The 16,669-nt window shown below is 44.0% G+C and overlaps 1 protein-coding gene across 1 annotated transcript in view; it reads left to right on the top strand.

Annotated features, from left to right (window-relative positions):
* Window positions 1-897: 897 nt before the first annotated feature.
* Window positions 898-16,669, top strand: part of mmp15b (matrix metallopeptidase 15b) — a 28,307-nt gene continuing 12,535 nt past the window's right edge. The window contains exons 1-6 of the mRNA XM_027281835.1: window positions 898-1,017; window positions 7,897-8,045; window positions 8,579-8,701; window positions 9,032-9,339; window positions 13,138-13,299; window positions 13,492-13,688. Coding sequence (XP_027137636.1) covers window positions 898-1,017; window positions 7,897-8,045; window positions 8,579-8,701; window positions 9,032-9,339; window positions 13,138-13,299; window positions 13,492-13,688 — 1,059 coding nt within the window. The remainder of the gene's footprint in view (window positions 1,018-7,896; window positions 8,046-8,578; window positions 8,702-9,031; window positions 9,340-13,137; window positions 13,300-13,491; window positions 13,689-16,669) is intronic.

Below are 16,669 nucleotides of genomic sequence, written 5' to 3'. Positions count from 1 at the left end.
TTCTCTCTGTTGTCCAACTTGACATCTCGAGGTTTGGTACCGTAACACCGCCAAACATCGGACACTATCGGTGCCGCTCCGGTGGGGAGACAACACAGAGGCACTGAGTCGGGACATGACTGATAGTAACTAGTTAACTACCGGCTTCCGAGAAGAACTCCTCTGGGAAAAGGGAAAAAACTGGATATAGAGGGCAAATATACCGTTAAATAATATTTTTTTATTTTTTTTTAAAACAGCCTCCTTCGCCTACAGCTACGACGCCAACGTTACTTGATGCTGAAGGAGTCGGACAAGTGCGGTGGACTTTGGGCTAATCATTAGGTTGTTGTTTTATAGTTTGCAACTTTCTCAGGGTAAAAGTCTTATTATCACGAGAGGGACGTTGTTAACCCTGCTGAAGTTGAACATGTGCAGTGTCAGTCAATGATTTACTCATGCATTTCTGCGGCAGAGCCACTTTGCTGATAGTGGAGCTCTTTTGTAAAGTGCACTTTCAAGGTTACTAATTAGGCAAAGACTTTGATGGGGGCTGAATGAACCGCGCGCTACCCAGATAACAGAGCACGGAAGGCGACATACAGAAAGGTGACACGGTGTGTAAACAAACTTCAAAGCTGAAGAAGAAAGCTGTATGGACTCACATATGAGTGAAGTCTACTCACTGACATTCATGGAGGGTCAGCTTGTAACGCGGCTCTGACTGTAAATCTGGATTGGGGCTCTTTTCCAGGATGCAAGTGCACTGTTGAACACTGTTGTAGCATTCTTGTTAGGGAATAGTTTTTTTAAATAAGTATTTTACGACAAAAACTACTACGACTACGACTAAAAAAACTAAAGACGTCGAAATTGAACCAACACGAAGGTCGACTGATACCCCCTCGCGCCCAGACCATGGCCTCCACCTCGCGGAACAGCTGCTGCTGGTTGCTCTGGAGACGGACCTTCCTCGCGCTGTGCATGTGTGCGCTTGGGGCGCGTGGAGCCGAGGATGACAGCACCTTTAACGCAGAGGTAAATCACAGCAGCGTTATTAAGGACCACTGAGCAGACTGACTGAAATAATATAAATACAGTGTTTTCACTGCGCCCAGTAGAGATGGTGGCAGGCGTTTCACTAATGCATCAGAAAAAAAGTTACTATTTGACACGTTCTTTGCTCAAGTTCAATTAAAATAACCACATAACAGTGCTATCCAAGTGTTATTCCTCTGGTGAGCAATACCTCTTAGTTCTTTGTGTATAGACCATAATTGATTGATCATTTGAATCAGCTGATATTAAGGCAATAGTATTTGCCTGTGTAATGGCTTCAAACCCAGCCAGTTAAAATCAATGCAGTGCACAGCTGTTTCATAAAATTATTATTCTTGTTGTTATTATTATTATTATTATTATTATTTTTATTATTATACCCTTGACACACTTATTTTCCTATGTAGTTATTTTGGTTAGTGAAGTATGTTGAGCGGCAGGTGTACAAAAATAAAACCATATCCAAGGCAATAATACTGTAGCAGGCATAACAGGAGTGTGTGTGAATCTACAGTGTGTTTTCCATCTATAGGACGTCCATATCTTTCACTTATTGGATGTATTAAAGTCTAGGGGTTTTGTTCTTCTGGGGATCCCCTTCACAACATTTTTAGAAACACTCGCTTGGTCTCTGGGCTGACCTTCTTTGACAACCATTGTGTTAGATTCAGGAATCCTGTCCTTGAAACCTAAGTGAATGGGCAAACATACACAAAAACAAAGCATCATACACTCCTGCTGCGTTTCTACTTAGGAGAAGGTGATTAGTGGTGGAGCTGGTGTTGTTTGACAGACAGTCTGACAGACCGCCGGGTCATTAGAGGTGAGCTTGAATTACCAAACTCAGTGACCAGAGGCTACATACTCTGATGGAGCATTAACATAGCTGTGGTGTGTGTGTGCGTGCAGGTGTGTGCTAATGTATCTCACTGAGGCAAGAGGTGGAGGGTTTACGCAATGTGTGGACCGATGAGGAATTCCTAAGCACTTGCTTGCTAAATGTGTGTGTCAGCTGAAATAGTAACAGCGGTGTTACCCATGTTGTTTATTTCATATTTCAGTTCTCCGTACAAGCATAGAGCCATGAAAGTTTAGGATATACCGTGTGCTAAAAGTCTGTATGACGAGGATGCTCATCATGACCAGCTATGACCCTAAGCCGAGTCGTTCTCCTACAGTGTGATAGGCACCTGTCGTCTCATCTGCAGTGCTCTGTGTGACAATTCAGCTGATTTCATTGTGAAGCAGCAAAACAGAACATGTTGCGTGATCATTTCTTGAGGACGTAAAGAACTCATGCCAGTTGTGTTGTTTACTGATGCTAATCTCCACGACCCACCATAATCTCTATCTGCTCACCGATGGCCTCGCTGTGATTGATGAATGCTTTTCTGCCATAACAGAGTGTGAACAGAAAACCGGCTGGAATTTCAGTGGTGAGGAGGTGGTAAAGCACACACTGTGTACAGGTGAGGGAGGCTCAGTAATATCAATGCACACATACAGTTACAGAATATGTAAAACTGATACTTTGTTTGCTTCGCCTTAAAGCAGCCTGTGTCTGTAAACAAACCCGGACTGTGTCAGGTTACGTTGATACTACATTTTATACGTACTCTCCAGTTTATTCACACACTAAAATGCATTGTCTCGGGCTCAATCTGATCCTCGCTCTTCAGATGTTGTTCAATCGGAGTGTTAGGCACTTGGTCTGAGACCTCAACTCCTACTCTGTCTGGGAAAAAAGTATGAAGTGGGAGGGCAGAAGAATGAAGGACATGAGGGGGGGGCGGGTGAGTGCGGAAAGAATCAGAGAAACTCGGAGAAAATGTCACAGCAACAGCCAGGGGGAATCTGTCGCGGAGTTATTTATGAAAAGAGAAAAGAAAGTTGACGTGGATGGTAGCGGTCAGTCTCAGCTGTGCAGCATGTGATGGCTGAATGTGACAGCTGTTTTCTAACTGGGACACATACACACACACACACACACACACACACACACACACACACACATACTGTGCACAGGCATGCTGGGCCTGGGACTCGAAGGCATCTCATGAAATACAATGGACCCTCTTGTCTGAAGAGAGCGAGAGAGCTGTGAGAGAAAACTTGTGAATAGTCGAGAAAAAGGATGAGAAAGCTCAAAAGAAACATGAAGATGACGCGTGGGGAGAAATCAGAAAGTGTGCAGCAGTTTGCAGCTACAGGCAGAGGAACAGCAGTGAGGAGAAGGGTAATCAGTGACTTATTGCAGCGCATAAGAACTTCCTCAGTCCGTATCCTCCTTGTATCCATTTAATCTGCAGCGTGCCGTCTCTTCACATTCCAGCCGCTCCCCTGTGATTGGCTATCACCATGTCCACAAAGACTCACGTTGCTACAGAGGAAGGAGAAAGCCACAATATGAGAGCTGTCTCTTAGAGTGCATTTGTTTATATGTTTTTGGGTGTTTCTTACATTCAGCTCGAGTTCTTCCTCCTGTCCGTCCCTGTCTTTCTCCCTCACTACTCCATTTACTTATCCATCCTCTTGGTAGGACTTTGGGGGGTAAGAGATGGCAGCAGACCAAGCCTCAGAATAAAAGCTCTGTTAGTATCTTGGCTGACATTGTGGTGGACACACACTCGCACACACACATACACACACACACACACACACACACACACACACACACACACACACACACACACACACACACACACACACACTCCTGGCAGGTTTTACAACTCCTTGTATATTGCTGGGTCTGGTTTTGGCAGGTGAGCTCAAGGACTCTTTGAAAGACCATTTAATAGACAAGACCTAGTGTACATGAGCACACACGTACACACACACACACTCACAGTCCCTTATTCCTCCTGTTGTCTGAGAGTTGTTTTGTATTCAGCCCAGCTGATGAGGGGTGAGTAGCCAGATTGAAGTACTTTTGTGTTTTAGATGATGAGGGTTGAGGAGCTCACACGCCACCATACATCATCCCAACAGCACTGCGGATCTGCCCTTGTACCCGACTGCAGCCTGCTGTAAATACTTGCTAGGAAGGGACAGAGAAGGAGTATGTATAGACAACATCAGGTGCCTGGATATACACAAACACACAAAGGTCAACAGACGAGGAGGCATTTCCCCTTCCTCCTCAAGTACTATCACTGCAGCAGTGACATGCTGATCACAGAGGAAGTGGCTGGAATAAGTTGGAGATTACACAGGACAAAAGCTTGGGCTTTTATATGAATTGCTTTTTATTGAAGTCTGATGGGAATTGCAGTTTTACTCCACTGTTTCTCCCCCCAGTGCGTGTTGCGGTCGGACGACTGTTACAGATACATTACAGCAAGTGCTTTGTTTTTATCTTCAGACAGCATGAAATATGAACAGCACCGGCTGACATGAAACGACAATCAATACTGCTCATTACTAATCAGCTCTCGAAAGACTTTCTGTCCTTTGTGGACATGTTTTTTTGTCATTTATTTTCTTCAACCCATCTAGTGGAATCTAAAGTGGAATTAGCATTTAGTTTAACCCCCCCCCTCCCTTTTGTTCAGCAGTTTACTGCACATGTTGGGATGGAATCAAACCGTGGTGAGGTGCTCTCTGAATATTTGATACTGACAACTGGCCATTTATCCAAACAGCGGTTGTCAGTTTGGGTATTCAGTTGGTTTGCGATCTGCAGCCTCGCCACTAGATGTCGCTAAACCTTACACACCGGACTTTTCAAGAAAACACACGCAAATGGACAAAAGAACAACAAACAAGCACATTAAGAAAATAAGTGCTGCAGACACAGCACACAAGCGCATAAATGCTGCAAGTAGCCCAGACCAGAGGAGGAACAGTAAGAAGTGATGCACGTGGTTGCTGTAGCTTTAGTTATTGAAGTAATCTCTCTGTAGGTGATGTCTTGGAACAACAAGCTGTGCCTAGGCGTGTGCATCACTTTTAGCAAAGGAAATGTTGACATTAGCGGTGGGCGTTATGTCCCTTTTAATATAATGTTATTTCAGTATTTTTGCAGTATTGGTATTCTTGACGATATGACAAAATACTGAAAATTATTTTTGGTTTAGAACTCGTAATAGCTGTTGAGCTCATTGCCACCAACTAAACCACCTCCACACCACTGACATCACTCTTTAATCATATTAAAAATCATACCATTATCGTGAACGACATGACACACTTAGCGATTGTGTGGAATTTTTGTTGGCCTGGCAGATGCCGATGTTGTCCGCGGTGTCTTCTCAGTTATTGTGCACGGTGACAACATGTATGAGGAAAAGTGTTCTGGAGTGTGGGTGTAGGTGTGTGTGTGCGTGTGAGGGAGTTTTTAGTGTTTCAGCAGGAAGTGCATGTTTGTTTTTGAGAGTGTGTGCGTGTATGCAATTGTGTGTCAGCTTGTTTGAAGCTTTCTTATCTAAAGGCAGAGGTGGGTCAGGGTCATGTCCAGTTCAGCCAACTCTGTATCGCGTCCTGCTCCTACACGCTCACAGATCTGATACAGGCACTCTATCCACTGCTGCGAGGAGAACCATAAAGGGGGAATAATAAGAAAATAATATTCTCTATTCTAATATTGCACACCCCACATCCCATGCTGCACAGTCACCATACTGCTCGAGGTTTGACAGGATAGTGGAATTTCTGTTGATTATTAAGAGGAATCTTAGATATTTCATCTGAAGTCCCACAAACGACTGTAAGGATCATCAGTACTTCCGTCATCAGCATCAGAAGTAGAGATACAAGTAATAAGATCATAAATTAGATCATGAATTGACAGGAGGCATCAGTTAAAACCCAGTGGACAGAGTGAAAAGGGCAAAACCAGATGAGCAACAGAGCACGAGCGTGACTGGAGATGAAACAGGTTTCAAAAGGTCCAGCTCCTCAGGCCAACAGATCCAAAGCCTGAGGGCTCAAACACTTTCAGTTTTCATCCTCGACCTCTCAATGGCCAGTGGATAGACTATAAAACACGAGGTCTCGGGTGCCTCACTGCACTCTGTCTGTGAGTTACTCGCGTTTTCAGGCCACGACTGAGCTGAAGGGCAATAAACTTACTGCAGTTATATAGATCACTTCAGTTATATATATCATCTGCTTTTACGTTTAACAGCTGATATTATTTTATTTTAGTGCATTTCTTTTTGTCAAAATGAGCTTACCGAACGACTTATTGATTTCATGCAGTTTTCTTTTTTTACAGCTGTCAGAAGAGTTTATTAGACTTTTATGATATAAAACGTTAACCTTCAGGGAAAAAGGAGAAGAGTTGCTACTTCAACAAAGGCCATATATTTAAGGAGTGACAGTAGTCATCTACTACCTTAATCGATCACAAAGGACGAGATGCTGTCAGAAATCTTACCGACTCAGCTCGGCAATTGTCAGTGATTGATTGATCGAGCGCTCTGTGTTCACAATCGTTTTTCTCCAGCTGGGAATGTTGGAGGGAAAAGTACTTGGTGTGAAGTTACGTCAAGGTTTTGATACCACCTCCTGGGCTTTTTAATATCTGTAGCTCTGTGCTGATATTCTGCTCATCAGTGGGGACGTGTCCACATCTTTGCCTTCTGACCTTTTCCTTCCATCTAGTCATATTGTTGTTGTGTGGACAGTGCAGGCAGAGGAGTAAATCAAGAGACATCTTGGAGACCATTTTTAATTAGTTTTCATCGGACTGTGGGGACATTTTGTTTGTGTGGGACACACATACAGCAGATAAACCTTATTCTGGTGGGTGTTTACCACCTCCACTAACTAATTTGGGCATGACATGACATATGTGACCAGAACACTTTACATTTTATATTCATAAGATGTGTGTGTGTGTGTGTGTGTGTGTGTGTGAGAGAGAGAGAAAGAGAGAGAGAGATAAAGACTGAAAGAGGTGAGTTTGTTTTCATGGTTTTAAAGGAGTGGGTAAGTAAATAGTATTTTACATTGTGAAAGACGGGCGTAAACTTGAGATCCGTGCACACACACACACGCACACGGTCACACAACTACATGCATGCACAATCAGACACACACACCCTATTACATTCCCCGCACCACCATGGGGAGTGTGTCCATGTGTAAGCGTATCTAGTATCTCTACCCAATATGCAAGTGCTTGCCTGCGCGAGTGTGTGCGTGTGGTATTGGGTTTCTGCATAACAGGTGGAACAGACTTTGCGTCATCTGTGATTGGGTCGAGTATCACGTTTTCTCCCTCAGGTCTGTCATTAAACCCCCCCCACACACACACACACACATACACACACACACAGCCCTCATACACCAACCCAGCCCTCCTGCTTACATACTGCTAGGATACAGTCAGATGCAGAAGGAGCCCTCACAGCGCTCTCCTCTCTGCCTTCTCCCTTTCATATCATTAAACACCACCCAATGCACGGTACAATATGTGTCAAGAAAGCAGAAACAGCCACGTTCCTCTTAATCAAGATCAAATAACAAATGTGAGTAATAATCCACAAAGCCAGTGCAACTCTATGTCATACCATCATGGCACAGTAGCTGAAGCTGAGGAGACAGTTCATTGCTCTGAGCTGTAAACAACACAAATTGCCCACATGCTTATAAAACAGCTGTTGCTGGTTCCATAATTTCCTTTTTCTTGTCATAACTCACCTCTTCATTATATAAAAGTCTCGATCATGCCTGGATTACTGCAGACATATTCTGTCTCAGGCTAAATCTTTATTTTGTTGCCGCTGTCAGCTTCACTAAAGTAAACCTAATGAGCACTGATTCCAGTGAGTCAGCGTCGCATTAGACGAACAGACGATTCTTCTTTATTTTCTCACAGTCTCCCTTATGCTTTTCTTTCCTGTGTGCCTGCAGTCATGGCTGAGGATGTACGGTTACCTGCCACAGGCCAGCAGGCAGATGTCAACCATGCGATCAGCTCAGATCCTGTCCAATGCCGTCAGCGACATGCAGCGCTTCTACGGCCTGGAGGTCACTGGACAGATGGACCCTCAAACCATCAGGTCAGCAGCAGCGTGTTTTTGATGTTTTTTGTACATGTACACCTACGCACACTCACAAAAAAAGCATCAACATGCTCCCAAAACATTGTCCTGCAACCCATTATGGCTCCTAAACTTCAGTTAAATTGTTACTTTGAAGTTTTGCAAAGACCCTGAAATATTTTTCATAGGATGATTTGACAGAGAAATTGGAAATATAGACTATAGACAAGATTTTCTGGTCAAATCCTCAGTGGTATAAATGGGGAATGTTTTACCTTCCTCCTCTGTAACTGCTATTGAATTTGTTTTTCACCTCACCTGCTAGAGAGGAACTGCTGAGTTGCCTGGTTGCACTCGGGAGCTCGCAGGTACTCTTTAAATTAAACAACAAAAAGGTACACAGAGATCAAGAGGAGAAAGTCGAGGTTTGAGGCGTCATTCTCCCCTTCATCTCTTCTCTTGGGTGCACCTTACTTTTCAACACGAACACACACACACACACACACACACACTGTCTCTTGCCTGCTCCTGACTTCTTTCAACTCCTTCAGTGCCATGAGGAGACCTCGCTGCGGTGTGCCTGACAAGTTTGGAGGCCAGATCAAAACCAACGTGCGGCGGAAACGCTATGCACTCACCGGACATAAGTGGAGCAAGAGCCACCTCACTTACAGGTAACAGAAAAGTCAGTAAATAAGATATAAGCTGCAACACATGCACGAAGTTTTCCTTTGTTGATAATACTCAAATTAATTCAGTTTCGAAATGAAGAAATTGATTTGAAAACACTAAATGAATTGTGTGTTACCAAGTGAAGTTGGTCCAACAATTCTCTTTTTCCAGCGTAGGTGGATACTATAAAAGATTGTGTATTCATGTTGGGATTTAAATTAATTCAGCTTCAGCTCTGGTTTTCATTTAATGTGTTGCTTTTGAATCAACAGAGGGATTGCTTAAGTCATATTCAAACATTGTTTTTCTTCTCCCTCTCTTGGCTCTCATAGTATCCAGAACTACACCCCCAAGATCGGAGAGTATAACTCATACGAAGCCATCCGACGGGCCTTTAAAGTCTGGGAGGGGGTGACCCCATTGACCTTCGACGAAATCCCCTACCAGGAGATCAAATATGGACGCCGCAAGGAGCCCGACATCATGATCTTCTTCGCTTCAGGTTTTCACGGAGACAGCTCCCCTTTCGATGGGGAAGGAGGCTTCCTAGCTCATGCCTATTTCCCCGGACCTGGAATGGGTGGGGACACGCACTTTGACTCAGATGAACCTTGGACCATCGGAAACCAGAATGTACAAGGTAATTGGTTACTGCCAGGATAATTTCTAACGCGTATTGTATTATGGATTGTAGGAGCGGTGGTCATTTCTTTTAGTGACAACCAATTGCTGTGGAGAAAAATAATTACAAAGCTTAAATAGCATAATGAGGTTCCGAACATAATAACACCTTTCTCTTATGTGGCTGCATGTGGGTGAATGTCGGGTTAGTGTGTAGTACGCTCGCTGTGCATGATGCAAAGGGGTCATTCCTTAACATCCAGGTAGAAGCCGAGGATTTGGAGGGGTCGTGGGGTCATCGATCATTACTGTGAGTGTTCAGCTGATGAGCAGTGTGCAGCACTATAATCATGCCATGTTGTATTGGTTGTAACAGATCTGTTTCACAGATTGCAAACAGCTGTTCCCATCGTTTTCCTCCACACCTAACCGGAGTTGGCATGGCTCAGCCAGCAGCATCATCTCTCATTTGTCAGGCTCCACTACTCCATTTAGCTCCGTAAAAAGTTGAAAGGTGACACAGTCTATGCTACAACACCTCTCTTTATAGTTCTCAAATGTACCCCCAGTTATGTTGTTAAGTAGAGACATACACTAAGCCATGAACTCGAGAATGACTTGCACAAGCCGTTCTAGTCACTAGATATTTAACTACTGTCCTTTGGAGAACTCAGCCTTCAGTCCTTCATGTATTTTCTTTAAGATGAACCCCAAACCCACTTACAACTCTTAACACTATGTCTCACCCTAAACTAATCACATGCAGAAGCGAGGATTAGGAAAATATCTTCCTGTCCTTGCTGTGCACTCATTAACTCTGCTGACTTCAGAGGACTTTTTTTTTTTTTTTTGCCACAATGGGCTTCCCTGCCCTGTTATCTACATACAGACAGCTAAACTTTGTGTGTGTGTGTGTGTGTGTCTGTATCTGTGTGATCAGCTGTGTGTGGGATGTGTCGCAGGACAGATCACAGGGATGCCAGAATGCCACAGTAAGTGGGAGTGTGTTCCACTCGGGGAGATCTGTAGACTGGTCCCTTTGTTGCACCACACTACTTCCACAGCCTAAAAGCAAGCGGACAAACAAATTACAATCTTGTCTGGCTTTAGTTAGACACATGTCCAATTAGCTGAACCTTTCACAGATGTAGTCTTCATTTAACTCCGGCTTTTTTTTTTACCGTCTCACAGTTGCACTAATGCTGATGCCGCCACCCTTTGTGGAATTAGAATTTTATCATTTTTTCAGCCGGCAAAACTCAGATTGACGCATTAATTGGCTGTTGGAGTGACAGTGTACAGGAGTATTTTTCTGTTCTAGCAGCATTCAGAGCTGACACGAAACCAATTTTGCTTAGTTCAGTTAATTGTTGAAGTCAGCTATCAGCAAAGCGTCTACACTTGCTGCTTTTCTGTTTTATATTGCAAATGCAATATGCTTAGGTTTGCAAACCTCCAGAAAATTGTTTATTTTACTATTCTGACATTTTGTAGACAAAACAACTAATTGATTTTAAATAGAAGCTATTTATTGAACAACTATTAAAAACAAGCATTACTTACTTCAATCTATAACCAGATCATCTTCAAACAAGGAAGACAAGATTTTGGCATTTGTGGCATTCTAGCTTCAGTTTGTGGTGTAGTACTGTTGTGCTTTACTACTACGCTGGTCAGTACCACCCTCGTAGTATAGATTACTGTGTGCTTTGGCAGCATGCAAGTAAACAGTCTGTGAGGAGAGCAAAAGAGGCAAAACACGCTGACTGAGACGCAGTCTCAGAGCCCATCATCTGCAATCTGATGACAGTGAAGCTTTCTGTGAGCTTTTTTGAAAATGGATCAGCATTCATTCACAGATATCTGCCACTAGAGATGAGCAGAAATGCGTCTCCCTCGACTTTCTTGCATATCAAGTTGCTAATCAGCCTGCAGAGGAAGTCTTGGCATGTTATCTGTTTTCTGGATATCTGCTGGATACACAGGAAACCTTGAAACGTTGTGGCCCAAGAGGCTAAATTATCATCAAATATAGCAAAGTTGCCACACTTATAAGCATATGAAACATTGTCTTTATTCTGTACTGAAGAATAGCCACACCCTCCAGAACTGAAACAGTAGAAGTGCATAAAGTAAGAAGTGAAACTCGAAGGGTCATGTCGAAGCCTCCGCTGAAGTGCCCTGAAACAGAATCTCTCTGGCCTCTGACCTCGTTTTGGATGGGGTCAAACAAAAACAGACCTTTTCTTTTAAGGGATCAATAATTACAGCTAAAACAATGAACGTGACGGCAACTGACGGTGAAAGCACAAGTCCATTTCATCCATTCTTTGCACTTACGGCGTGTCTTTCCCTCTGAGTGACCTCCGTTTCATTTGTCAGTGAATAACAATTCTATTGGGCGGAACCTTTTCGGTGTAAACCTTGTGATGCACCATGTGATTCATCAGCCTTTCCTGGCACAGACGCTCTAAAAACAGATTTCACGCTTTATCCAAATGACTTGCTGACATGCATACTCAAACACACCTTACACGGATGAAACGCTGCAGGGCAGTAGCGGGGAAAAGGTCGGGAGCTTTTGTGTTTCTTTGTGGTCAGATGAGACTGATGTGAGCAAGTCGCAGAGCAAACTTGGAAAGCGCATTCGGGTTGTCAGGGTACCGCTTTCGTGTCCCTTTTCTTCAGCGGGAGTCCCCCCCTCGCTGGTGATGAATGAGGTGTGAGACGTGGTAAACAAGTGAACAAAGACAGTTGAAAGAGCATTTGAATGACAAAATGTGTGTGTGTGTAAAGGATAGTCAGAATTAGCAGTAGCTGCATTGGCTGAACTTCTAACTTTGCCAAGACTTTTGAAGTTTACTCTTCCTTTTCTCTGTCCAACTGAATGGTTGTCACAGTTACCTCACAAAGGCCTCTTTATGTGCTCTCTCTCTCTCTCCCTCTCTCTCTCACTCGTCTTCCCCTCTGCTGTTTTCTCTCCTTCAGTGTTAGCTGCAGCTTAATACACCATGAGGACATTCATGTGACTCTGCAATTATATATAGTGGGGGCGATGAACTGTGTGTGTGTGTGTATTTTGCAAAGTGGAAATGAGGAGATGCACAAGGACAAGCATCCAGAGCATCTCCCCTTCCCTTCCATGCACAGCGGTGACGTCACCAAGTCCCAATCTCCCCCTAAAAAGCATGATGTCACTGGCACAAATCTGATCAGTCAGCAAGGTCAAAGTTCACAGAGAGCACTGCCGGGTGACAAAGAGGTATTGACTGACAGGAAGTGCCCAAATGTGTCCTGGCTTCACTTCAGAGGCAAACTTATAGAAATATGTTGGTCAATTCTAAAGCAGGTTTTTTTTTGGGTTTGACGTTTCTAAAAGAAAAAAAAAAAGAATCTGTGAGAGGTCTTTTGTGCTGAGAGGAAGTTGACGCAGTGGTCAGCGTGTCACAGCCGTGTCGTGGCCTTGTCAGTGTGTAATTGTATCGCGGTGGCAGCGAACAACAGTGTGCCTTGATTGGTTAGAAATGTTAGAAATGCGTGCTGATTCATATCAGCAGTAATTAGCCTGCACGTGTGTGATTTATCTGTCAGGGAACAACGAACAGCCATTCTTACAAATTGCCCGCATGGATTTATTAGGACTTCCCGCTCGCTGTGGCTCGCAGCTGATGCAGCCGCACGTGCGTGAATGCGAGGTTGACACATTTATCATCTCGTACTCCTTCTGTACGAACTCAAACAATCTCTCTCCAGAGATAAAATGCATATCATCTGACTCTCCTCCCTCCCTGTGTCTTTGCCTCATCATCGCCTTCAGGTAATGACCTCTTTCTGGTGGCGGTCCACGAGCTGGGCCACGCCCTGGGTTTAGAGCATTCCAATAATCCGCTGGCCATCATGGCTCCCTTTTACCAGTGGATGGAGACCGACAACTTCCAGTTGCCTGAGGACGACCGGCGGGGCATACAACAGATCTATGGTAGGATGTGTTTTGGATGACTCTCCCTATGACCGCTGCGATAATGTGATAATCTGCGACACTGCATCCACTGTGCTAATCCAAATCATGAGAACATGAAGTTGTATGAAACTGACCACACAGCCAAAATAAGACACGCAGTATGTAGTAAAATATCTTCAACCCGCTCTGTTTCTTTGTTTCTTCCCAAAGGTCAACCAGACAGCGGGCCCACTCAGGCCCTGCCCACCGTGACGCCCCGTCGCCCAGAGCCAAGGCCACCTCAAACGCCTCCTCGTCATCCCGACCGCCCCAGGACCACCGAAAGACCGGATCACTACGGGCCCAATATCTGTGAAGGCAACTTTGACACAGTTGCTATGCTCCGAGGAGAGATGTTTGTTTTCAAGGTAAATGGATCTGAAGTTCAGGAAATTAACTTTTAACTTCAGCAACAGCCTGTGAAGTCCTTTTAAGTTATGAGTGTAAAACATCAGAAGACATGTTTACCTTCGCAGAGGTTTATTCTAGATCCTTGCTTGGAAACAGTAGAGAGCCTTCCTGACAACTTAACTGTGTCAATAAATTACTTACTCCTTTCTGTAGAATCAGTTTGAGACAAATGGCGTGTGCACGGCCAACAAGGGGTCTGCTTCCAATCAGGTCCTTGTGGATTGTAAACCAACGGGGCCAGTGTTTTTTTATGAGACGGAACACTGTTAAAAGGGTGGGGTGTGGTCAGGTGTTTGCCTTAAAGAGCCTCTGGACCCGCACAAAACAGTCTGAAGGGCTGAAGCAGCAGTGAGCCATTAGCAGGGATTCAACCTTTAAGAGATATGTTGGAGTCATTTGTGGTCATTTTCCTGTAGGCTGGGGTTTATTATTTATTTCATATAAAAGGTAGTTTTGATCGTGTTATTATACATCTGCTAAGTGTTCTCGCCTGTCGCCACGGTAACACTTGCCCGCCAGTCTGGACGTTGCAAGAAATGCACGCTGTCACTCTCAGAGATGAATTAATTGAAATCTCGGCGGCGAACAGGACTCGGTTTTCCTCTTGACGCTCTATACATAGTGCAACCAAAGATAAGTAATGATGTGTTTCAGTGGGAGAGGTCAGAGGAGGTGTCCAGTGTTGGCAGTGTTGTACGCTGAAGAGGTTTGCAGATATTAGACAGAGCTGGATAGAGGACACCCAGGCTTTGCTGTAAAGACTCGGCTTCACCTTCAGAAACGTTGACATGGTGTCTGAAATTTTGACGTTTAACAGTGGAAACACTCTGGATTCATCCAACGGTATCAAACATCACATTTTTTACCGGGATGCCAGTGAAGGTTTTGACATTCCTTTGTCAAAGGTTAAATATAAAACTACTTTGAGCCGAAAATAACCGATATGACAGCTGATGTGACAGCTTGTTCTGTCTGCATTATTACTGTCATGGTGTAGAATGTGACAGAGCCCTGTCCCGCAGTCTCAGATCAGTTCTGTCAATATCTCCTATCTCAGAAGCAGAGTGTCTGACACTGACCAGTGCCTGGACATGTGCCGCACATGGTCAAACAGTTATATCTGTGTTCTCGGGTTTCATCCAGTCATGAAGCTAGTCTGGGATAGCATTAATCAGAGTCCAAAATTAACTTTAAACTAACACACGAACGACCTGAAGCAATTCATGTACTTTTACAGTTCGTTTTTTATGAATATAATTCTATCATCATGTACTGGGTGATAAAAACAAATTACAAACGCATCGTGGCTAAATCAAATGTTTGTAAATTTGTTATGTAACCGTAGTTTATTTTCCATATTTTTTTTTCTGCCGCTGTCGCAGCTGAGCTCTAAAGTTCATTGCAAGTTCACAGCACTTAAACATTCACCGCTTCATTTTTAGCCACACTAATGTTGGTCCGTCCGTCTGTCGGTCCACCACTTTGGTCCAGACTGAAATATCTCATTAGCTTGCCATAAAATTTTGTTCAGACAATCATAGTCCCCAGAGGATGAACCCTAATAACTCCCCTTGACTTTTCTTTCAGTGCCCCCAGCAGGTTTTGTCCTTTTTTTAAAAAAACGATTTAACGGTTGGAGTGCTGTGAAATTTCAGATCGAACATTCAGGATGATTTGTAATAACTTTGGAGGCATTTCATCCGGGCGCCATCGTCAATAAACGTCACTCCAGTACTTTGGTTTGTGACCAAAAACCTGCAAACTAAAGACAAAATCTCATCTGCCTCCGCTCTACTTTGTGTTCAGTCCTAATTAGCAAACGTAAGCATGCTATCAAGATGATATTATACCTGCTAAACATCAGCGTGTTCGCTGATTAATTGTCATTGCGAGCGTGCTGATTTAGCGTTTAGCATTTAGGCAGCAATTTGTGTAAGTACAGCTGGCTACGTATCAGCTCACGGACACATTAAACGTGATCTGATGTCAGGCTTTTTAGACAGAGTAAACAAGACAAAGGCTGGGAATACTGCAGACTCGTGTCTTCTTTTGTGTCTTCGTCCACCTCTTGATAGTCAGACCCAGAGAGTGTGAAAGGAGACGCAGATTGACAAGTGACACGCTTACTTCAGGTATTATTGTCTGTTTTGTGTGTTTCATTGTTTTATAACTTGGCTCGGGTTTGATTTCCGACTGTGCTTTTCATATTCAAATCGTCCTCATTTCAATTTGCAGGGGACGCCTCCGCTGTACAGAAATTGTAGTTATTAATGGTGGACATTGTTCCTCCCAGCTATTGCTCTGCATAGGCAAATGACTTACTTTATGTCCTGTATGAGTGGGTGTAATCTGTAGCACATCAGTGCACCTCTCTCTTCTCCACAGAGTCCTGCCCATTAAAAGAAGAAAGAGGCCGTCGCTCTGGATAGAAAACCTCTCCCTTCTTTTATTCACTTGTAGTATTTCTTCTCAGCAGAGGGCTGGACATAAAGACAAGCATGCTGAGCTGCTTTCAGTATTGAAACTCCCACACTGAGATCTGCTCTGTTCTGCTCAGGACTAATATGGTCAGTTCAGTCTTAATCTGGCCAACGCAAAGGAGCCTGTCAAACCCACACAAATGGAAGAGCATGCAGACTGTTCTGGTCCGGCCCTGTTACTTTTTTTTCTCTCAGCTCAGGCCAGCCCATCTCCATTCTGTTCCATTCCATCCCGTGCCGCGCCGTCCTGTCTGCCAGCTTGTCCTGCATGAAGGACAAAACTTGGCGTGCTTGCCAGAAAGAAGCAGCGCCGAGCATTTTACCGTTACATTATCCAGGACAAGCAGGGCTACTGACTCACCACTTATGAATGAGTCTGAGGGCTCCCGGTGTAAATCTGTCTGTCGGCTTGTGTGCTCAGCATATGCAGCAGATATGAATATCTGCTTCATCTGCTT

Source organism: Larimichthys crocea, chromosome VIII, assembly GCF_000972845.2.
Source record: "Larimichthys crocea isolate SSNF chromosome VIII, L_crocea_2.0, whole genome shotgun sequence".
Classification (NCBI taxonomy): domain Eukaryota; kingdom Metazoa; phylum Chordata; class Actinopteri; family Sciaenidae; genus Larimichthys; species Larimichthys crocea.
This window is presented reverse-complemented; position numbering and strand designations above follow the sequence as displayed.